The sequence below is a fragment of the Neopsephotus bourkii genome, unplaced genomic scaffold (assembly GCF_033783945.1).
Source record: "Neopsephotus bourkii isolate Nb327-2 ecotype Australia unplaced genomic scaffold, CSIRO-AGI_Nbou_v1 NB_855, whole genome shotgun sequence".
NCBI lineage: Eukaryota > Metazoa > Chordata > Aves > Psittaciformes > Psittacidae > Neopsephotus > Neopsephotus bourkii.
The window spans coordinates 2,771,291-2,797,007 of record NW_026901351.1 but is presented as its reverse complement, the minus strand read 5'-3'; the positions used below and the strand labels follow the sequence as shown (position 1 = coordinate 2,797,007).

General features: G+C 35.0%; 1 protein-coding gene across 15 annotated transcripts in view; it reads right to left on the bottom strand.

Moving 5' to 3' along the window:
- Positions 1–25,717, bottom strand: part of DGKB (diacylglycerol kinase beta) — a 476,877-nt gene that overhangs the window by 73,477 nt on the left and 377,683 nt on the right. For all 15 annotated transcript variants that reach the window (XM_061356469.1, XM_061356463.1, XM_061356472.1 and 12 more), the window contains 2 exons: positions 12,910–13,000; positions 6,620–6,815 (listed from right to left, as the gene is read on the bottom strand). In XM_061356469.1, the coding sequence (XP_061212453.1) occupies positions 6,620–6,815; positions 12,910–13,000 (287 nt within the window). The remainder of the gene's footprint in view (positions 1–6,619; positions 6,816–12,909; positions 13,001–25,717) is intronic.

The following is a 25,717-nucleotide window of genomic DNA, read 5'->3' as shown; positions in this document are numbered from 1 at the left end:
CAAGCAAGGACAGAAAATAAAGTGATAAAACACACAAAAAATGCTGCTATTTTTAGAGCAATTAAACAAAATTTAGGAAAGAGATTAAAATTCCATACACCTATAATTTTTTTATTATTTTCCAAGCAAAGAAATTCATGTATATAACTAAATTAAGAGGGTAAGAGAGCCAAAGCATTTCAGATTCATGTAATGCTATAACTCATTATATGTATGTTTCCTAAATTTAGATCCTAGAAATAAGTTCCACAAGTTTTATACTAGTTTACATTGAAATAGTAATGGACTTTTCTGAACTTCTGAACTTACTGAACTTTCTCAACTATATGCTTTGACATATGTCGTCAGAGATTAGTCTTACTTAAACAGGCAGATAAGCACATATATGGTTCCCCTTTCCCTTTTACTTTTTTATTTTTATGGAACTGATAGACACAATCTGACACAACCCTTTTGAATTTATTTTACTGTTTTTTAAGGAAACGTGGTTTCTTATTTTTCTGATCTGTGTGTTAGACAAGTTGTAGGTCTTGGGTTTCTTGCATCAGGGAAAGAACGCCAATGTTAGATTTTCATTACAATTCTTTCATTACTTCTTCCTTATGATCACAGACAAATGATCTTTTTTCCTTAAGTGTAGGAAGATTTTAACAGATGGCAGTCTCTTTGCTTATCTAACACTTTTATAGGCAGAATTTGGCTAAGAAAGCTGTCTTTCTCTTCACTTTTTCTAAAATAAATAAATAAATAAATGCATCAACATATTTCCTCTTACTGTGTTCAATGCTTCCTCTTTTCTCAGGTTCAGTGATCTTTTCCTGTTATTTTTCACAGAAATATGATCATTTATGTATACTACCCAGTAAGGTACTTCCAACAGATATGCCCTGATTGTTTTGGATAGAGGCATATACCTCAGTTTTTGTAGACAATTCCTGAGAAAGGACCATAAATGGTTTGCAAGCTATCTCAAATGTGAAAATATGTTTATACAATCCTGTTATCCATTCTCGTATGAGCCAAGCTCAGAACAGTGTGTAATTATTATTTTCTTTGATGTCTTAACTGATCTAGTCACTAGTTAGACTTATTTCTGCTTCTTTGAATATCTGAATATCACCAAATGTATTATCTCAGGTTCTTTAATAGATACTGTGATCAACTTAATTTACCTTTTTCTTTCTTTCTCTAAAATTAACATCAATAAACTACAACACTGATTACTAAAATTTGCAGAACTGGATGGTATCACTATTTGCTTTCATCAGGCTATATATGTATGTGCACAAAAATACCTAGCTAGGATTGTTGAGGCAGCAATTAAATGTTTTTACTTAGATACTCTGTCTAAACAACATTGTTTCTGTAAGCTGAATGTTTTAACATAGACAAGCTATGAAGCAGCTATAGGGACTTTTCTTTATGGTAATGTGTTAATTGGCTACACTGATTAAAACTGCCTAAAAAAGAGACAAAATAAGGGTGACTATCTTATCTAGCCACCATATTATCCATATAATTTAATAAAAATATTATAGAGAGTTCACTGTACATACTTTGTATCATGTTATAAATAACCTAAAGTCTACCAACACTGAATATACGCTGTGTCTATTCAGTGTATATAGCATATATATTGTGGATATAGGACACAGTTTCTAACTTTTTTAACTTATGAAATGAATTCATATTTAGAGATCTCAAAATTCATGATGTGTCAAAATATGCAATTTAGAGAATTACAACCAGCAATGATCTTACCTGGCCACAGTGTAGTTTATGAAAAACCTCCATAAATCAGTCTGATAGCCCACAAAGAGATAGCCCCTGCCTAGAGAACTCATTAGGAATCCCCCGGATACTGGGAAGCCTGGGATAAGATTCTCCCCCTCCCCCATAAAGTGGAATTTGACACTTAATAAGAAAGGTATTTTCTCATTTCTTACTACTTATATATATTTTGAAGTGTCTTAAGGCTTTCACAGTCTTTGCATGTCCCCTGCTTTTAGCTGTAGTGAACTGTTCATATACACATTCCCAAATCTTCCTCATTTCCATTCAGAAAATCATAATGCAGTTATTAACAGAGATTTCCACATGGAGCTACTGAATCATATTTGTAAGTTTAGTTCATGCCTAGGTTCTGTGACATGAATGCACATTGTTTTGAATTTGTCTAGTAGTCTGGTATGTTACTGAGTAATACCTCACTGCAGCTCTTAACAAGCTGTGCAGACCAACTTTGTAAGTAAAGTATCACTGTGCCTTGTGACATCTAAAAAAAAGAAAGTATTGCGCGGAAATATTTATAGGCTGAAGGTTTCACCCATTAATAGTTCACAGATACTGTCTTCAGGAAGGAGTCCATTGAGGAGACTGGGACTACTCATGTAAAAACAAGCTGCATCTATATTTGCAATAAAGTCTTAAGAGACTTTAAATTTTCAGAGATTCCAGTTCAGGACAGTCTTTTAACTGAACTTCAGTGAACCAAAGCATAACAACATCCATGACAAAGGAAGCCTACTCCACTGAGCAAAAAGGTTACTACAGAGATTTAAAAAAAAAAAAAAATAAAAATTCCTTTTTGTCACAAAAGGTTTGAAAATTTTATTTAGTAACTCTGCATGAAAGAAAATTCTGCTGTTTAACACTTAAGTGGTATATATATTTCATGTAAGATATGTTGTCATGATTTAACTTCTGTTTTGGATGTAATTTCCAAACAACAAGTAGCTCGGTTATTTACATTTATGTTTCTCAACTCATAATTTAGTTTCTATGCAGTATGTTCATCTTTTTAAAGCACTGATTTTTGGCATTTATGAATATCTGTGTATATCCAAACAAAAATCTGGTCCAACTAATTTTCAAGGATAGTTCACAGTCGCATCTAAAATCTGTACTAGAAAAAAATTGATTGTGGATAGATATGTCATAGGTATGCACATACCAGAAGATTTTAAAATAAAACAACAAATGGAAACATTGCAAGTGTCAGATTCATAAAGTCAAAATGCTAATTAAATAATCCATTTTCACGAATTGTAACATATATCTGTAGTTATAGTTTTTGCTAATGCACTGATTTTGTACAACAGTAATGATAAATTAAAATTGAATTGTTAGGAAAAAAAGATCTGCTTTTTACCCTAATAACATTTGTTGAGAGACCCTCTATACTTCTGCAGAGGAGCTAAAATGAAAACTATAGTATTTCTTTCCATTAAAAAGATTAGGATAATATTTAGTACATTACAGCTGAATTAGATTTCATTTCCAATGAGTTATAAGCTGATCAGAAAAATATATTTTCAAATGTGTTTTATATGGAAATATCAAAGGCAGTTACTAGTTAGACAGAAATATGATATGCAGACACACATACCTATATGCTGTCAGTGCCATATTTTGCTCTTTAGTGTACATACACAACTCCTAATGATATAAGTAGGGAATGTATTTAAATAGTGCACATATTAAATTGCTACATTTCAATATATCATTTTCCAGACTATGCGCATAGAATCAGATTGTTTTCCAAGCAGATGTCCATTTGATTACTTAAAGTCCAAATTGTGGTCTGGCTAGAGGCCAGCAAAGTCCAAATTGTGGTCTGGCTAGCAGAGGGCATGGGAAGGGCAAGGAAAATACAAGTCTTTTTGTATCAACAAGGTGACGAGTAGATAGCAGAAAAAAAAAGAGGGGAGTAAGTTCAGATGAATACACCTTCCCTGAATCATACAGATAAGCAAGAAAGAAAAAAGATCTGGCAGAACTTTAACCATTTTTCATATAGTGATGGTCGTGTTGAATGTACATGGCTCATGTTAGCTGATATACATAAAAGCAGGGTGAGGACAGCAGCAGGATCTCACAGCAGTTTCTTTTTCTTTGGAAGTCTGCAAAGTCCTCCTGTTCTAAGAAGAGGAATGCAACACGCTCAGAGGCAACAAACTACCCAGAGTGAGGAGACAGCTTTCACTAGTCCATGCAAGTATCCCTTTTAAGGGCTCACACTCTGAGTACTAAACTTCAATTCATGTATTTATGGTCAAGTTAAGAAACCATAAAAGCAGAGAGACAAGAATAGACTGATACACAATTAAAAAACCTCATAGTTGCACTGAAATTGTAAAAGACTAAAACTAAATGCGCATGCCACTCAGAAGTCCCAATAAAAAGATTAAAAACCACAACCAAACAACAAAACCCCCACAAACCCCTGATATATATATATATATTTTCATATGAAAATGTGAGAATGTTTGATTACTGTCTCCTGGGGAGTGCAGTGTTTAGTTGTCAAGTGATTAGATGCTTTATTTAGAATAGAAGGAACTGATAACCAAACAAGCAGGTATGTATTTACCATGGTTCTCAATACAGCAATACCTATTTCTGTACCAGGCATTAGTGTTTTGTAAAATGTTTTCTTTAAACTAAAAAGTACAATCCAAATGTGCCTAAGGAAACAATCAGCTAAACAGTATCAGGCTCTTGGGTTTGCTTGTACAAAGCTAGTAAAGGAATCATAGCACTTTAGAAGTGACAGTCAGTTATTTCCACAGTGGGTATAGATTTATCAAAACTATTTGAGAAGCCTAGACATAAAATTGATTGAATTTCATTATTCAGCAATAATCTTGAATACTGACATGAAGAAGAATACTCTAACCTTAAGAGCCTACCTTAGCCAGCAGAACTAAAAGACATTTCTTTGCACTGTAAAATAGGAGCAAAGCAGCTGGTTCTCACCAGTGTATACAAATGTACACACCACGTTAATTTTTGAGCTTTACTTTGAGTAGTTTTAAGTTGGTTCCATGGACTGAACACCCATTTGCAGTCAGAGCATGTGACCTCCCCCCCATTTAAAAGGAATCCAGTTTGCAGACTCAGTATTGTAAACTGGAATGCAATAATAATGGACAACTCAGAAATGCATACTCCTGTTGAACACTGGAACGCCTCTTTAGATGTAAACAATAATACTATTCACACACCCAGAGGTGGTTTAGTTGATGATATTGAGAAGTCAAACCCTGCTTTGAAATTGCCTTTTGGTTGAAGCTACTTCCATCCACAGTGCATATAAAGTGATTAGGAACTAAGTCATGAGACTAGTTTTTCTAAAGTAAGGTGCTTAATGTTATCATTATGAACACTTCAATAGGTAATGTAGGATCTTCCATTGAGTCTTTAATATTTTAATTATTATTTTATTTTCTCCTGTCCAGGATATGAAGTGTAGCAGTGCCCTTCTAATACAGCAAAAATAGTCTGTAGATTGGTATCAGCTACATATGTATCAAATACATACATAACTTTAATAATTAAAGGTGTTATAACATCTTGCCTCACTATTATAAAAAGGGTGAAATGTCCTGTCTCCCTATGTTCAGAAGCAACAGAAAAAGAAAAATTTTGGCAAGTCCGTTACCCACTAGCCTTCCTTCATCTCTGGAACATCAGGACATTATAAAAATATTGTAGTGTATGCAGAAGCTTAGCAACTGATACGACTTCCACTGACAGCAAATTGCTAAGTTCCTTTGAGATACTGAGAACATGTCAAATTGCTAAAACACACAGGAATTTTGAGTCCTAGTACCTACTGCAACCTTCTAGCCATAGAAAACTACTTTTCTCATCCAGGTAAGTCAGCTGGATTAAAACAACAATACGTATTAATTAACTATGATGTAACTAGTGACTTAAAAATTACTGCTGATGAAATGTAAAAATAGGATATCCAAACCCAGCAAAAGGATCACAATAACATCAGACAGTTAAAGTCCTGATCTTTACTCTGTCTGAGTAACGAGAAGCAGCAGCAAGACACTGAAGCAAGAGATACTCTTTTCCATAGGATAAAAAGTTTGGTCTGTTCATCCCCTGGTGTGAACAGAATGATGTTTTATAATCACTAGAACTTGACACATGCAACGATGTGTTACAATGCATAGCATTCAGATACTACAAAGTAGAACAAGATTGCTATTTACTTCAGGAGTTATAAGTAATAATAAAATTCATGGAGCAAATGTGACAAATAACCAGGAAAATATAGAAGCCCTTGGAATGCCCATGGATCAGGCCCATACAAGACAGCTACAGGCTATGCATTCAAGGATTGTGCAGAGCATCACAGTCTAGTAATATAAAATGTACAGGCATCTTGCTCTTGCTACTCTGAAGTAATTTTCCACAGCCTCTGGCCGAAGCCTGTTAGAATCAGCGTATGATTATCCACAAATTTTATGCATACTGACATTAAGCATCATCATAAATACCCAGTAAGCATTTTCTGACTTCAAAAACTCCAGGTACTTCTAGACCGAGTATCACAGTAGCAAATGGTGCCACACGATGTGCTTAGTCTGCTGAACAGGTAACATCTGAGGCAAGGTAGCAAGTATACAGACTGAAATTGTCAGCACATCTTTGTTTATGCTTGCTCCAGTGCTTCCCATCAAAATAGCTAAATGCACAAGAAAAGAAATAGGCAAGAACTGTCTACCCTTTCTCTTGTCAAGAGACAATACATCACAAGAGCAATTATACAACTGAGTTGACTGTATGGAGCCAGATAGCCTATAGTAATCTGTAAGCCTACCTTGGCATACAAACTTCAATTCCTTGGCATCTGTGACAGTTGTTCTTTTATCTGACCTCTTATTTTCTGTCCGACGGTGGCTACGTCTTTTCTTTGTCTCTCCCCAAAGATTCGATCCACCATGCATGCTTGGAATGTTCAGAATGGCAATTCCTTCCAGAGAAATATTGATTAAGTCTAGCTGAATCCCATCACACTGATAAGCAAGGAGAAAAAAACAAAAGAGAGAAAAGTAAAAAAAGAAAGCAAAAACAGAGTGTTCTACATATCAGATATTTTTCTTTGGCAGTTCATCATTCTTAACACTGTTAAAGGTTTACTCAATGTTTACACCTAAGATATATACTTATATCTGGAAAGGAGGTATGAGATAGGAACTAATCCTCATTCAGAAGGGAAAACATGATTCTAATTCAGCTCTTGATTGCTTAAGTGTGGCACAATTTGATAGAGTCCTGTTATCTGATACCTATTCATTGACCCAAGTGAAATATATTTGCAGCTTCATTACAGCTATTAGCAGGGAAAAAATATACTACAAAAATTTTTGTAGCAATAACTGGAAGGTTTTTGTAGCGTGTTCCAGGTGAATTGTCTGTCTCATGATTTTGTAATGACACTTGTCATTATAACACCTGAGTCCCTTCCATATAAAACTAAATATAAAAGTCCCTGCATACAGAGCATATGCAGCTTCACTGATAAGGTCTAAGCAGGCCCTAAGAGCACAGAACACCACACAGATATCAGATCAATCTAAAGGCACAACCAGTACATTAGCACAGGGCTATGACTGACTAGTAACTCCTACTGGGAGGAAAGATTAGTAAAACTGGATTAAAAAAATGCTGACACAACTACAGCATTTCGTATCCCAGAACCTCCATCAGCCAGTTCTCTGAAATGTGCATTGTTGCCAAAGGAAAACATAGGATATGGAGCCAAAGAAGAGGTATCAGTGCTCTAAAAGCCTTCCAAAACATACTGTACACACAGAAGAAATCTTATTCTATGGGACAGTTCCTTCGGTGATGGAATTATTACTGTATGGAATATTGTATCACTAATGCATATTCTTCCTGCTTTCTGTAGCAAAACTGGACATAGAAGCATTTTATAGATGCACATTCCTTTGATAAATCTGGCTTCAAATTGTGTCTTAAAAAGGGACTATAGTTTTCACTTCAGGAGAATGGCTCAGGGACCTTAACTTATTAGACTGTTCAATGACAAACTGCATCATCTTCTTAGGTGGCAGAAGCCTACAACATTTGCAAACACAGATACATTGGATGAGATGTATCTAGCTTGACAGGACACAGCTAGCCTTCACTGACTACAATTTACTCAAGCCAAATCAAGTCCTCCCAATCCACTTTGTTTCAGGATTAGGAGAAGAATAGCAAATACTGCAGAACCTCTACATTAAAAAAAAAAAAAAAGACAAAAAAAAAAGACAAAAAAAAAAAAAGACCAAACTTCAGATTACTACAGTTGAAGCTGCAGGTGGAAGGCAAAGAATACAGGTCCACTTATTAGTGCACTGAACCAGCAAATCTTCTAGGATGTATCTTGGCTAGAGGTAGATCAGCTTCATTCCTCCCACCATAGATAAAATATATAGATAGACTGGCAAGTCACATGCACCTTACAGTGTATAGCAGCATATTTTTAAGAGCATTACATCCTACTCGTGCAATGCTCTGCAAGCCAGTAAGGAAACCAGTCATGCATTTAAAACTGATTAAGTGTCTTATTTTGTAATTCCAATACACAATAATCAGGAAGAAAACTGGAAAAAGAATTAACCATGCTTCAGTAATAGTCCCCTGACATCTTGCAGCTTACTGCTCTGTGGGTCACTGGCACTTTTTCCTTTCTGTCTAAAACTCCATTGCATGTTCGAAGAAGAAAAGCAAAGTACAACTCAAAAATAACTGCGCATAATTATTAATTTACCCTGAAACTTTCTGAGATTACAAATCAGAACTGTATTATAATGCATACACGGCATCTTCTCAATTCTTGTAAGAGTGTAAATCTGGAGAAAGAACAATTTCAGCATTAGATTTCCATTTCGTATTTGCTCTTCAAGAATTAAATGTTAAACCTGTGGATTACATTCATATAGGAAAACCTTTAAAGTCAAGAGACATATCTGAAAGTGAGTTGGCAGTTGTGGCAACTACTTTACTTGAAAGTGTAACTTTTTAATAACCCATTTCTTACAAGAAAAAAGGCATGGGTCTTCAGTGAAGTTGCTCAAAGAAGCTGTGAATGCTCCATCCCTGACGGTGTTCAAGGCCAGGCTGGACAGAGCCTTGGGTGGCATGGTTTAGTGTGAGGTGTCCCTGCCCATGGCAGGGGGATTGGAACTAGATGATCTTAAGGTCCTTTCCAACCCAAACTATTCTGTGACTCTATGATTCAGTATTATTTTGGAAGCAAATTCTTAGTCCCCTCTTCATTTTATATGTATTAAATATTAAGATGATTTATTTTATTAAAAATTCTGCTCATGTGTATGCTCACTTACTGCTATACATTCTAGATAAACAGATATTAATTTCATAATTAAAAGTAATCTTGTGTAAATACCCTGCAGGCCTCAATGAATCAAACACATACTGTGTGTCAGGCCTCCCACTGTCTTCAAGTGGAATGTACTGGCTGGATAATTAGATAGTACATATTTTTTAACCTTATTTGCATGCATATTATATCTTTTGCACACTGACAAGCAGCAGTAACAACAAAAGTCAGATTACCACAGGGAATTCCCACAAAGAAGTCTTCATTTCTTATAATTTGCAGCCTAAATTAAAATAATTTGATCTTTGACAAGGATGAAATGTCAAGCAGAAGGGGGTCCTCTACAAGCCACGGCCTGTGGCTTCTGAAATCTGCCTAATTTATGTCAGTCACTTCTTAATACATATTTAAGTATTACACGAAAAAGATGATAAATATGCAATCTGACACCTTTGGTATTTCCCTGCTGTTAATTTATAAAGGTCTGGCGTCCCCCAAACTGACTGGAATTATTTAAATAAAAGAAGAATTGTGAAATAGGATAGAGTAGGGTCTGGCTTCCATTTTCACTCAATATTGAACACAGCAGGTAGTACACTAAGACAATTATTTGACTAGGCCTCAGAATCCCTCAGTGACAAGGAACTTTCTGAATTAGTAAAGGAGGATTTCTTTTGTTCATACACAGACAAGAAGTTTGCGCTACAGGTAGCTCTGTGTTGTCCTAACACATTCACATGCCACAACAACAAAACATAGATGCGTTCTGCTTCTTTTCTCTTTTCTTTTCTTTTCTTTTCTTTTCTTTTTTCTTTTCTTTTCTTTTCTTTTCTTTTCTTTTCTTTTCTTTTCTTTTCTTTTCTTTTCTTTTCTTTTCTTTTCTTTTCTTTTCTTTTCTTTTCTTTTCTTTTCTTTTTTTTTTCTCTCTTCTCTTCTCTTCTCTTCTCTTCTCTTCTCTTCTCTTCTCTTCTCTTCTCTTCTCTTCTCTCTTCTCTTCTCTTCTCTTCTCTTTTCTCTTTTCTCTCTTCTCTCTTCTCTCTTCTCTCTTCTCTTTTCTCTTTTCTCTTTTCTCTTTTCTTTCCTTTTTCCTTTTTCCTTTTTTCTTTTTTCTTTTCTTTCTTTTTTCTTTTTTTGATTTCAAGTAATGCAACAATGCAGCTAAAAATATAAGCATGCTTTAAAAATGTGGAGCATACCTACCTAGATTAATAATAAACACTAGTGCTTCTATTTCCTTTTTGCCTTCTTTCATGGTCTGAGTCCATTTTTGGGCATTGTCTTTTACACTGCTTTGATTTATCAATTATTTTCAGATCACCTTAGGAATATACATAGCCATGACTGAAAACAGCTGAGATTAAGGCTTTGCTGTGTAACCAGGTGCAATATAATGCAAAACTACATAATAATTTAAATTTCTTTCCCCCATCTATTAATAGCCGATAGTCCAGAAGATGCCACTCTGGTCCCACAATAGTTTTACAGCGCTGCAGGTATGGACTATGCCATCCCCACTGGCACTGCATCTATGCTTACTCTCATAAATACCTTCACACACCTTTCTTTTTTTTATGAAGTGGAAATAAAGTAAGTGCTCTAAACTGTAAAATCTTAAGCCCCATTTACTGACACATTATCATTAAAAAAATCCTTAACCTTGCCCTCTTTTTTTTTTTTTTTTCTTTCCCCTTTAGAACCTATGTGTCTCTACTCAACTTTTCTGATCCCAGTTTGGAAATAAAAACATATCTTATTCTGGATAATGTAAGAATTTAGTGTCCAAACTTTGTTCTGCATCTCACACATAGGAAAATATACAGAACATGAGACATCAATGAAAACCAAGCTTAATTAGGTTAGAAATCAAATGTAGGGTGAATAAATAATTGCCCATAGAACATTTGATTGCTGTCTCCCAGCTCAGAGATACAGATCCTTAATCTTCATGGGCTTTGTTCATTCAAGAGTTGGCTACAGAGTAAATGCAGTCTTTCTGTATTTTATTCAAAGTGAAATGTGGTATCATGCATCAAGCTCTCATTTACAGTAACGTCCCCAAACAAAGAGCAGCAGGTTAAAAATAAGATGAAAACAGCACTACTCCAAAGTGTCTATAAAGTTCAAAGAAGAAACATTAGATACAAACATACTGCCAAATACTACTCATTTAGATGGAATTTACTCACTGTAAATAAATCTGTAAATAACTACCTCTTAACACTTCTTGTGTAAACATTGTGGAAACTATTTCCCCTATGCTTTTTGTCCCTATTTGTAGGACTAATAATAACAACCAGAATAGTTGAAGAGTATTAACAAACATGGCTCATATACTGGCAATGTAATACTTCAATGGTAATAACGGTATTAGTGATTTGAATTGGTAATAATTACACAATTGCTATCAGCAGCATCACAAACGTGTATGCAAACTTCTTTATTTTGGGATGTTAACATTTCAATGGTTACAATCAGATGGTTTAAGATCACATCTTAATAAGTACTGGGCTATGTAAGACTTTTGCTGGATAGAAATATTTTCTTAGGAAAGCCTGACCTTCAATTCGTATTTAACCAAAAGGTACATTTAACTTGCAGCATATATGAATCATATCAAACCAGGTAAGCATTTATTCCAATAACTAACAAAATATTTTAAAACCACATGTGTGAAGTACTGTTTTGGGAAGCAAGGTTTTTTTGGTTTGTTTTTTTTCTGGGGTTCTTGTTTGGTTGATTATTGGGGATTTTAATTTTTTAATCTAACCCCTGTGGAGCATGTTTCCACTTGAAGAAGACATAACAGCATAATAGGAAAGTCTGGCACCACAGGTCTTACAGTTTCAGTCTCAGTTTTCTTCGCTGCTGTTCTACTACCAGATCCATGGCCCCTTCAGATTATTTCAGACAGGCTTTGACCAAACTCTGACAGCTCTCACCATACCTCTCCAAGTGTCTCATGCTACTATACAAATACTGCATTGACATGAGCAGTTTCTCATTACTATTAGAAAGGAAAAGTACCACAATCCTCTTGAGAAATTATTTCATTATTTAACTTAAATTCTCAGGTTTGTACTTTCACTCAGTGAACATTTTTAGTTTACTCATTTTTAGACACCATCCCCCCAAACAGTTTATGTAACTTAGACACTTATTCTACCAGCCATCAAAGTAGCAGTGGCACATTATTTTAAATTCCTATTTTGTCTATAACTATCCTGTGTCTTTTCAGTTAATGTTCAATGTATAATGGAAAGATGACCCCTTGTGCAGAAAGAAAAGCTATTTAATGAAGGGGAATGATTCCAAAAATATATATATTCTTTAACCTTTATTCAGGAAAGTAAGTACAATTTTAGGGAATTGAGTTTTAAAGGTTATAAAAACTTGGGACCTAGAAATAATAAGATTTTTTTTCTTTTTTAATTTTAATCCTGCAGCAGCTCTCACTCCCTCCAACAGTCTTTCATTTTTCCATCTGACCTAGCCACTCTCCCTATTGATTTCTAATGTTACATTTCACCTCTTGACCTTGTCTACTGTATTAAGACTTCACTAATCATCAAACTGAACTTTGTTCTAGTGTGCAGGGCTACACTACAAATAGACATGATAAAAATAATATTTTGGAATAGAGGATCGAAAGGATGTGCACTGCTTTGCCTTGTTGGATTCAGGCACTTTGCACCCTTGCTCCCTGCATTTCAGCTAAACTAGCGACATTTCAAGGATAAAGGCAACAATTAGTTTCTTACTTCTATTTCTACAGATTCATGCAGCTTCTTACAGGTGGCTGAGAAAGTTTCCGAAGTGCCAAATTCAAAATACCAAAATTTGTTCTTCATTCTGAAACAAGAAAAAAAGAAAAAAGGTCTTATTCACTATCAATATGTGACAAAAGTGATCATCCTGTCTTCCATTATAAGTAATGGCAAAGGCTTGGGAACATGTGACATCCCATTTGAAATAGATGAGCTCATAATTTTCAAAGCTTAAATGTTGGTGTCAAGTTGTATGATATCCCCTAAAGGGATAACAGGAATGTGTAGAACTGACAGGTTCAAATGTACCTTTGCCTTTTCTTTTTCAGTGACTATCAGAATATTTTTTGTCACTTAACCAGTGACATGCCTCAGAAAAATATATCGATTTTATTTCATGTCTTACACCTACTATACATTTTCTGATTCATGGTTAAAATCTCCCACAAGGAGGGCACTTCCATCATGAAGAAGAGCCAAGACAAAAATGTAGCTTGCCTTGTTATCTAAAGGTAAAGATAAATGCTTATTGTTCATGATGACAGATGGGATATTCAAAGAAAATAAAAATGCCAGATCTAACAATCTTTAGATACTTTGCATTAGGAGACCTATATTACCAGGTAATTAACTCAGACACATTGCAAATGGGTGATGGGACCTGCATCTTGAAATTCATTAACAAATTCTACAGAAGAATAAAGCTGGCTCCAATGCTAGTAAATTGCTTAGTTTATCATGACAGCAGGCAGAAATTACACTTTTTTCTTCTTAAATACATAACCACTACACTTCTGTTTCACCAGATTTACTGCATACTGTTAAAAACAATCAGGACACCAGAGTACTGTTTCAAATAAGGAAGTGCAGTTTTGTTGAACTTTTATGAGTAATTATTATTCTGAAACAAAACAAGAAGCTAAACTAAAAAAAAAAAAAGAAGACACTGAACTAGAATTCATTATTCACACTTAGAAATCAGACATGAACACAGTTCATCCACTTGCATAAACTATTCTTTGACACAGAGTCAGCCCAGTGTACTTGGAACTTGAAAATGACTGCATTTGCATGAGCTAGAAGTGATGCAGAGTGAAACACAGATGTAGATGACTGTCAAACATGTCAGCAAATGTACAAATCCTACGCCCTTGGTACTTATTTCAAATTACACATTAAAGTCTACTTAGTATCTCTTAAAATCTACTTAATGGTTCTTAAAGTTACAAAGGGTGAAGGGGCACTACAGCCTTGGCCTTTCCCAGAAGCCTTCTGGCACGAGAGCCAGCCATTTATATTGCAATACCAGAGATGGGTAAAGGTGTCCAACCCAGCAGCTTGCACATGGTGGGGAATGGAACAATAACAAAGTGCCACATTTCTGATGAAAAAGTTAAAGGTATTTCCAAAGATTTTTGCACAGAAAACTTTGACATGTTTGGAAACTCTTTTTTGAAAACCTGCTCTGGGATAAATGGCATATTGTCAAAAGAGGTTCAACAACCAGGCCTCAGACCATATTCACTTCTGGTGAGTGGAAGTGGTCTGATGTAAACTTCTATACCTGCAGCACACTGATATACTGACTTGGGATTAACTGCTCTATTAATGACAATGTATATGGATAAATGAATAGTCCTTCAATTTCCAAACAAATGTGAACAAAGTCCTGAATTCCTTTTGTGTTCCTTTGGAAAATCTGGACGCAGTTATTTTCCTGCTACTTTCTACACAGGAATGACGAATAATGAAAAAAAACAAACAATAAAGAACTCCAAACAACCTGATGTAAATACTTAGAAAAATATTTTGTCTTTTTTTTTTGAAAGATCAACAAGCCTTTGCATCTTCTCCTATGAGAACTTAATATTCAGTTATTTTTACCCCTAAAGCATCTTTTCTTTTTCTTTATTGAAAAGCCTGCTTTAAATGGATCTCATAAACTCTTTGACTTGCATGAAGATAAAACACACAGATATATTTTAGAGTCATTTGGAATATATTGTGTCAAATCCATGTATTTTTAGTTCAGCAAAACAAAATCCAGCATTGTCAGTGCACTCAAGGTTTACAAGAAAATTTAGATCTGTAAGTCAAAACCTTTTAGAATTATATGACAGAAGATTAAGTACATTTAGCAGGTGAGGTTTTGATGGTAGATGTATTTCTTATAATTTAAATATACCCTATGTGATTCTATTAGGCAAAAAAATGTAGTCTTGTGAGCCTGTCCTCCTTTCTTTACTTGACTATACCTCTGTTTTAAGGATAGAAAGACAATCTATTTGACAGCATTACCAGCATAAAGTTAGATATAGATACAAACAATTTATTCTTCATTTCCAAAAGGATTTACTAACTCCTTTTACCAGCCATGAAAAATATTAGATTGCATGTTTTTAATCAAATGAACTACATTTTTTATTGAACAGAAAATTGTAGTAGAACTTTTACTATACATACAAAGTCAAAAGTAAAAAAATCAATTATACTAAAACCTCCATAAGCAATTACCAGTCTTATAGTAAATAGTCTAATTTTTCTATAATAAAAAAAACCTCTGAATTTATAACTTCCACTTGCATTCCTGCATTCCTATTTCAAACAATTAAAGCTTGTATGCTTATCAAGAAAGCAACAAATAGTAGAAGAGTCCATTTAGAAGATTAATGAACTATTCTGATGGACATTCTAATTTCTTTCACAATACTATATTTTAGCTATGTTAACAAATACATATTTAATGACAATTTTGTAACATTAAAACTGTAAGAAACTAAATTGTGGGCTGCTGTCAAGTCTATTTTCTCTCTCTCCTAGAGGAGATGATAATTTAGACTTTTTCCAATTTTAATAAGAGATGACCAAAATAAAGATGAAGTCTGTTTCAGTTAAAAAAAAAAAGAAAGTATTATACAGTAGCCCTTTTCTTTACAACACTGGTTTTGTTGGAATAGGAAAGAGAATAGATTATTTTACAGGCAAAGATTTTTGCATATGCTTCAAAGAGCATAGTTAAACTCTTAAACAACTTTGTGTTTGAAAACAATATAAATAAAACATCAGTCATGATTAAAGGCTGACCTATCTAATCCTGCTATTGGATTAGATGATGTCAAAATATATACAGCCTATGGATGCAGGAATGACAAAACAAAACTGTAATTCAAGAGCCTACACAACTTTTGTGCTGGAGGTGTATACCTGAAGTACTGGTCAATTTTCTGGTAAGTGGAGTGATCTTAAAAAGGGATGACAAAAAATGGAAAGACAGTACAGGAAGGCTAACACTGCCGTTTCTTGCAGTGTTTCTATACCATGGATAAATATCAGACTTAGAAACTTTGATATGTTTCTTGGAAAAGTTCAGACTACTATTTGGTAATCAAGGCAAAATTATCAAAATAGTCTGTGATATGGGTTTGCTCCATTATCAGTTAATCAGAAACCCCCCTACTGCTAAAACTATTTTATATAACCTTTCTGATTAAGCAATTACAAGGCATGTCATTGAAAAATTGTCCTGTATCTAAATATGGAAATAGTAAATACTTTATTCTACACCTGAAGAGCATCTATACTTCACTGCAGTATGCACACTCTGTCAGAACATGCATAACAATAGACCAGCTATAGGCTGCTAATAGAAGGTCAGGACAATAAAACAGAAGTATCTTTAAACTTAAGAAACAAATTCACATTCCGGTGTTAAGAGTCTACAGCTGGGGCAAGAGTTTATTATCATGTTTGTAAATTTGTCAAGCTTTCCACCACATTCTATTTACACTTCTTGTATTTACTATTTATATGCATTATATTTATTTCCAATTTAATTATGCAGTCTCAAGCTTCAGTGACTTGAGCTAAAAATTTCTACATCAGGAAATTTCTGACTACAATCTTAATAAAATTTCAGCTGAAATATTTTGACCATTTCTTAAAATGACTGGAGAAAAACATGTATATTTGCTCATATTAATTGTGTTTGATAACATACACTTTGAACTGTTTTAACACAGCTATACTTTCAGAGCAGAGATTTTAAATTTAGTGCTAGGAGGCCCTTGCATCAAGAATATGCCTCTGACCATCTGCATGAAAATACATAAGGAATCTAACTATATTTTGATCACTTGAAAATATACTCTGGGAATGATTTATTTCCAATATTCTCATACGGCAGGGAAAGAACAAATTTTTTGTCTCTAGCTCTGTCATCTTTTATCCTTTATCCTATATTTTTACCCCTGACACTACCGGAATTCTTAATTTTTCCAAGGTAAATTCCTTGAAAAGTTCACTGCCAGGAAGCAATCTTTACCACAAATCTGTGCAAGAATTCTGATGGACAAGCAGTACTCAGTTTCCCCCATAAACTAAAGTGTTCTCCAAAATATAATCCCTAAGGACTGCCTTCTAAAAACATTTTTTCTTTTTTTTTTTTTTAAAGCTATTCCAATTATGTTGCAGGAGTACTGTTGGTTTGTCAGTGAGTATCAAGTATTTAAAAGGAACAGGTCATTGTGTCTCCCTTTTCCCCCTTGTTCAGTCTTTTGTCCTTTGTTCTGAGGAAGCATGGAATAATGTGTAGAACCACCCCTGCAGGGAATCAAAAATACCAGAGAAGTGTGCAGAAATGGAGGTGTGAGGCACAGGTGTATTTCCATAGAGCAGAAACCTTTTCGATTCCAAGGGGAGAACATGGTTGACAAGTATATGTAAAAAAAAAAAAGAAAAAAAAAAAAAGAAAAAAAAATAATCATCAAGGAAAATAGAGAAATCAAGACAAAGAAGCATTAGAAAAAGATGGGAACCTAATTTCAAAATTCACTGAAGTTCTGCAATGCTGAAAGAAGAATGATGATTAAATAGAGAAGGGAAGAAAAAGAAAATAATCCTAGAGGAGACCCAAGTAAAACCACATATTTCTGAAGTCTGAAAATATGTATAACAAGGTCTAAAAAGGAAACTGACAGTATAGGAAATACCATGCTGAGCAAAAAAGCTGAACATCTGTTCCAGTATGCTGTCACTGACAGTGGTTAGTACCCAAGACTTTGGAGAACAGGGTAAAACTCCATGTTGTATACAGCTGGGAATAATCTAGCTCTAAGAAGGGTTTATTATTATTTATGATTCTATCAAATTGAAAGAGGGTACATTTAGATTAAACGTAAGGAAGGATTTTTTCACAATGAGGGTGGTGAGGCCCTGGCACAAGTTGCCCAGAGAAGCTGTGGCTACCCAACCCCCGGAAGTGCTCAAGGCCAGGTTGGATGGAGCTTCGAGCAACCTGTCTAGTGGAAAGTGCTGCTAGGCATGGCAAGGGGCTGGAACTGGATGAGCTTTAAAGTCCCTTCCAATCTAAACCATTCTATGATTTTAATTCAGACAGTTTGTGACCATTTACACCATGAAGCAACTTAAAAAAAGAAAAAAGAAAAAAAAAGGAAACAAACAGAAAAAAAAAACCCAACCAACCCGAGCAAAGATCAGCCAAACTCATGATAGCAAATACCCTTACCAAAAAAAAAAAGTTTATGTTAATCCATGACTATGTGTATTAGAGCTTGGAATCTTATACTGCATTAAGAAAACCCCCAGCAACGTAGAAGCCTTAGTGCTGCTTCTTGATGTATGAGGAAAACAAAGTCTGTATGGAAAAAAAGCTTTCTAAGGTGTATCTGAAATTGGTGCTTTTGTTTTATTGAGTCCCAGCGTGTGAGACATATCTTCAACAGGAAGCGAAGCAAAATTTACAGCAGATTGTATGTCATGGTGATTGTACTTTGTATTCCTGGTAGTAAAATGTGCTGATGCATTGGATTTTATCTAATTAAATACATATTCAATGTCTGATAAAATAAATAAAACTTCAGTTGCTAAAAAATATTGCAATGCTTCATACAATTCAATATAAAGAACATTCTTATCAAGTCCTATCCTCACAGAAGTTTTCAACAGACAACATATTTTCCATCTTTTCTTACTGTTCATAAATCTATTATCTAGGTAATTTTATACTTGGGTAAAAATGATTTCATTGCAGCACATAATATATATTAATAAGAATGTATGACTTTTTCTAATGTTCTTTTTTCTTTCCACTTCTGTGGAACTTAACAATCATATAATTCCTGTTCTGCTTTATAATGAATCATACGCAAAGGTAAGGAAATAGGCAGTGGAGATGCACATGCATAAGAGATTTATGTGTGACTGGCATGATTTTAATAGAGACATCTCTGTCAATTTTTTTTCTTTTTCCATTACCAACTCTACTTACGGCAAGTCTGTTAATCTCTTACAGCACATTGCATAAGCAGAGATTGTATAGATAAGTGCAGAGAAGTTAACATCCTGAAAGAATAGTTTCAGTTTTACACAATAAATAAGATTTTCACACTATGATACCACCCATACCACCTGTAAACCTGTGTTTGACTCCTTTTTCTCTCATGCTTTATAATACTTTTGAACTGCAGCTTGCATTTCTGCATGCAGTGTCTGCAGTCTCCACTGTCCACCTGCCTGCCCCACCTCTCCACCTCTCTGCCCAATTTTCTCCAAACAGTCTGCAGATCTAACTACCTTACTTCCCCCCCTGCCTGTTCAGTTCCAGTTCTGCTTCCAGCTGTGCTCTCACATCTGTCCAAGAACCCACCCCAGACGCTTTGCTCACTCTGACCAATTTCAGCAATGAGTACAAATCATGAAGAGTTGCAAAAGGGCCCTGCAGTACTGAGTGACTGTGGTATAAAAACACAGGTGACCTGTAATGTGGATAAATACAGAGTGATGCATTGAGGAAAACAACAAAAAAGAAATCTTAATTTTACAAAAAGTCATGAGTTCTCAGGGACAGAATCTTGGATTTACAATAGCTGAATGAAATGCTGGATAAGTTCTGAACAGCCTTTGCAAAAATTGTGTTGTGATGCTTAGTAATATGCGTAGTTTTCGTCTCCCCAGAGAGGACATGGGGGAGGTGGAAGGAGTGTGGGAGGGGGGAGGTGGAAGGAGTGTGGGAGAGGAGAGGTGGAATAAATTAAAAACAAAGACTATGCTAGAACGGGAAAAAACATGGAGAAAGAAAATGGGGGCAATCAAAATATCGAATACCTTCTGAATTCTTCAACCTAGAAATGGGACGAATGAGAGAGATATACTTGAGTTCTATAAAATCATGCATGTTATGGGAAAGAACAAATAGTGTATTCACTGTCTCTCCCAAGATAAGAAAGATGAGAAAGACCTAGGAGGCAGCAGATACAACAAAAGGTTTCTTTACATAGCATGCAATTAAGATGCTAAACTCTTTGTGAGAGAATGCTAAAAGTTTACATCAGTTTAAAAATTACTTGAAGGATTAATGGAAGAAATAGCCACTGAAGTCCACCTAACAAAAACATCACAAATTTGGAAATACATTATAAGTTATCCAATTTTTCTCAGACTTATTGGCAAATGGTACTGGAGAAACAGCACCTGACTAGGTATCCTTCTGTCTGACACTGGATAGGTATTATTATGTCCTTAAGTTTCTGGTCCCAGGCAGATTTCCTCATTTCTCTTACTGTCTTTGCTGGATTATCTATTCCTCCTCAATAAGTATCTTGCCACCTGTTAACCACTTCTTATCTCAGGCTAATTTCATTTGGGTTGACATACTTGTACAGACAGTCCAGTTTTGAGTACCAGCCAGCTGACATACTGCAGAAAGGTACTGATGTTCCCAAACACCATCTATCATCTGTATATTTGCAGACAAAAGGTGCAACAAAGTCACTGGATGTCTGTGCACTGTTTCCTGGTTTTGTAGGGTTACTGATCAGGATGTAATTTGTCTAGGTTTTTGAGAGAATCAGCAGCCAGATTGGAATTGCTCTGCTAGCAGTATCAGAAAAAAACCCAAGAGCAAATCCAGGATGATAATCATATCCATAATCCACATTCTTCACTTATTAGCTATGAAACCTGTTGTCGTTGGGTTAACTATGATGCCTTTCTCACATACCCGCCTTAAAGGCCAGGTTGGATGAGGCCTTGGGTAATATGGTTTAGAGCAAGGTGTCCCTGCCCATGGCAGGGGGGTTGGAACTTGATGATCTTAAGGTCCTTTCCAACCCTAACTATTCTATGATTCTATGATTCTAAAATGCAGACTGCAATGGAGAAAAGCCTACTTCTACCATCTATGGAGAGAAGAGTCTTATCCTAAAAATACAAATAAAAATATCCATACTGAAATATTAACAACATACTTCAATAATTTTAAGAGCCTCATATTAGGTGCTAGTTGCTGTAACGCAGGAGGAACTCAGTGACTTTTGAGCTGTGTCTCAGATTGCACTGTTTTGTGCCAGGATGCAACAGGATGCTAATGAGAAAAAAGAGGTAATGGATTTCTCTTAGAGTTACAGAGAACTGGTACACTCAACTGAAAAAAAGTACAGGAGGTTAACCTACAGCACCTGGTATAAACCCAGGTACTATAAAACTGTGATACCTGATGGCTACAATTTACAAGATATTCTTCCATGTAAGAGGGTACTGTTTCTAATCTGTGATAGAAATATCTGTTTTAAATAGGAATTCTGACACTTGCATTTCAATATATTGTGCCTTAACAAGTTTTTTGTAAGACCAAAAAAACAGTTTAGTTTCTCTAAATGTTTACTTAAAAAAGTATCTTCATTATATCTGTGACTTAATATGTCAATTTGCTCCAGTAAATGAACATTCCTGTAACAGTTCTTCAATCCTTTGTGTTTATTCCCCAACTTGAAAAAAATTATTTATTTTTATCCTTGTATTTCTCCTCAGTTTCTTTCACAAACTCCCCAGTTTTGGAAGCAGATGCTGAGGCACCAATGACTCATTAATCTGAAGAGGGTTTTTATCGTGAACAAAAATAAAGCTTATAAACAGTTCCACATTTACCAGCCTTGGTCATATTAGAGAACCAACAAAGCTCCTTTAAAAAAAAAAAAAAAAAAAGAAATAGAGAAAAAATAAGCCCTCTCTGTATATAAGAGACCTCGGAGCAATATCTCAGAGCAAGGTCACAGACCTTCAAATTTCATCTTTAAATTATGTTAGACGAATAAAACAATTTTCCTTCCCCTTACCCACTAATAAGGATATGTAAAAGCAGATATGACACTGAGTAGTACTTAAATTAATGAGGCCATTGTTAAGGCAGTTCAGAGGTTCAGTGACAGGTTTACAAGGAGAAACTCCTCACTGGCTGCTTCACAATTGTGGCACTCTTTTAGAAGACAAACAAACATGAATCCGTTTTGTTTCCCTGTAATGCAGGTGATTACATGTAATTAATGTTTTTCTCTACCCAATATTTTAACTCCAACTGAAAAACAAAGGGTCTCAACACTGCTATTCAACTTTTGCCAAAAAATCCTTACATTCCCTTAAAATACTTGGAACACCATGCTTTATACCATTCCCAAGTAGGACACAATTAGGAGACTAAGGAAAAAAACAAATATCCAAAACAAAACGATCCTGAAGTAATCAAATGTTGTAAGAGAAACAATGAACAGCTCTTCTGTGAATACACAGGGGAAACATCAGACTGTGTAGGAGGAAATCTTTGGCAAAATCTTTTCTCCCTAGGATCCCTGCAGAAATATTTAAACCTGACAGGAATGGGGCCAGAGTCTGTCCATCTGACAGGGAATCACAGGACTTTAAAGTGTTGTTTTGTTTTGGTTTTTTTTTTTTACTTAAAGAGCAGATTTGTGAGTTTTTGAAGCCTTACACATTTCAAGCTTCACTGCCTCCTGATTCCATCCTTAGGAGAAGACCACTTCCAAGAATGGAAGTAGCTTACCTGGAATTCAGCTTGACACCATACTTTGGCATGTCAATACTACTATGAAGTAGACAGTTGTATTCCCACTGAAGACAACAGACATCGACTCAACGGAACTGAAGGTATGATTCACCTGGCTTGAGTAAGCAGAATTGCTCTCCAGGCTTCATTGAGAAAAATAACTGCCTCTCCACTGGGTGTGGAAATGATCTTAAGGTCCTTTCCAACCCTAACTATTCTATGATTATATCTAGTTTATGTGTACACAGACACTTTTTGAGTTCTACATTGAGTTGTCTAATCTGAAACTGAACACCTGTCTTGTTTCAAAACACACCTAGATGGAATCCCATCCCCCCAAACCCTACAAGATGGATAAAGTTCCATTATTCCTTATTTTACTTGCTAAAATAGAGTTTAAGCTCCATATCCTTACAAGTATTTAGGTGGGAAAAGGCATCTAAGCATCCTTTCACCTAAGGCTTTTAGTGATTTACCACTAAAAGTAAGGCTTTTCTAGATTTACCAGAAGAGTCCAATATCTGGAACCCAGTTCATCTGTGGTCCCTGCAGCACCTTAAATGCAAATCCAAAAGGCAACATAAGATGTCCCTCCTCCTTAGTCTCACCAGGTGAAACATGTGAGTCAAATTTCATTCTCTTTGTGAAACAGAAGTTCACAGTTACTAAATAACACTACATTCCCTTCTATTTTGTAGGGTAGGATGGATGAGTTTTGCTTCTAAAAGGCCACTGATATTTTAGAAACCTGAAAATATTACAAATAATGCTATACTTGTGAGTCTATATTTTTAGGCAACATCTGAAAACTGAACACAGTCATCAGCTGTTCTTAAAAATGCTGTTCCGCAAATGTGCAGAGACTTCAGAATGCATTTTTAGTGTGACAGAAGGTCTTAGCAGAAATCAGGACATAGCACTGAAAATGCAAATGGTAGCTGTATAAATAATAAATTCTACTACTATAACTACTTACCACCTCACCCTTTAAAACACAAAGTCAGAAAACTTTCTACACTGAACAGCACCTCACAGGATGAGGAAGGCTGCCAGGCAGAGAGCAAAGCTAAGAACAGTGTAGTGGTTTTGCTCCTCTCTACAAAGCCATGTGACCAAGAGTCATTCCACCAAAAGTCTTCTTGAATTATCAGCAAATAACTGCATGGCATTGTTTCATTTATTGGAAAGTTGCAGTTACAACACTTATTTTTTAATCCCTGTAGTCCAATTTAAAATATATGTGATCAAGAAAAAAACTATTAATTTTAAAAGGCATGCTTAAAATAAATCAGTGTAATAGTTCCCTATGTGCCTTCTATGGAATGTGCTGGTGATTATGTATGTTCCACTTTGGGGAAGTCTACAGATACAGACCCTTCTTATGAGTATATACACAAATATCACTTCAAGAAATCTTCTGCCTTTCTAAATTTTGGATAATCATAAGCTACAGGAATGTTAACTTTACCACCAATGCTTAGTAAGATTCTTTTCTGTGGCCAGAAAATTGGTGAGGAATCAACTTCTACAGGTTATAATTCTAAGCTATCAAATAAGCCTAGTAATTAGACCTGTGCTTCTACTTAAATCATATTTGTCTTGTTCAGTGCCTTTGGCTTTGCTTCTTATACTGCAGCTCTATATTGCATTTCTAATCATTATTTCACCCCAGCTTTTTTAAATCTCTCACAGCTCCATGCTAGCAGATGTTGTTTTCTTTCCTAACGTACTTCACTCGCAAGGAAAAAAAAAAACAAACCCCAAAACACTCCCCACCAATTTAGACTTCTTTGAACCTTATTCTTACTGCTTCTCAGCTCCTGAGACAAATGGGTGCAATCATTCTTTGCTTTAAAGTCAGTAATATTTTAACATTTAAACTTGATAAGGAAATCAAACATGGTCAATGAGGATACTGTCATTTGGAGGCACTGATCTGATTTCTTAGAATTTGCAGGATTTCAAAGACTGCTTGACTTGAAAATTGCAGCAGTGTAACCAATTTTCTAAGCTTAAACAAGTACAGATTGTTTGGTGTATGCTATTAAACTAAAAAATGGAAATAAAAGGAGCTATGTACAGATAAAATGAAGCAGTTAATGCTTACAGAATTGGGAGTCTATTTCAGTATGAACTTTATAATTTTAGGTTAGTTAAGAAATTTCTAAATTATCTAAACTAAGCCAAATTAAGCCAATCTTAAATGAAAGTTAAAATGTATCTACTCTATCACTTGTTCCAGTTTAATCGTTCTACATATTGAATTAAAAAACAACAAAAAGACAAACCAGACAAACCTTCCATTAAAGTGGCACATTTTTTCTTTAAATCTAGATGTTATTTGACATTCAGAAAACATCAGTTGCAGCTCTTTTGTTATACATACATAGCGTTCATGAATGGTGAACATATCAGTAACAGAATACAAATTATCAGCACATAAAATGCCGCTTCACAGAGTTCCCTGTAGTTACATGAGAACAGCAGGTAACACTTTTCACTGACATGCACAGTTGTATAAAGCTCACAGAATTTAGCCTGCAGGCTTGGATTTCTTTCAAGAAAACAAATCTTGAGAGTATATTAAAGTATATAAGACTAGCATTTAAAACAGGTCTTCAAAATGTATTCTACCATAAACATTTAGGGCTGAAAAACCAACCAAAACTCAAACCATAAAATACAGTACTACAATTATCACATCTGAGAAAGGGCAAGTGAACTCTTCCAAATCTGAACAAACGGAAAAGATTAGAGAAACCATGTATAAAACAGACTGTAAAACTTTCTGCATGGGACTTCAAAACAGCATATACTAGATTAGTACGTAAAAGCTTAGCGTGCTGACTACAAAAGACATGCTTTAAAAAAGAAAAAAGGTGTATCAAACGTTTTCAGCTTTTCAACTGAGAATACACAGTAATCCATCATTTTTCATTTTAATGT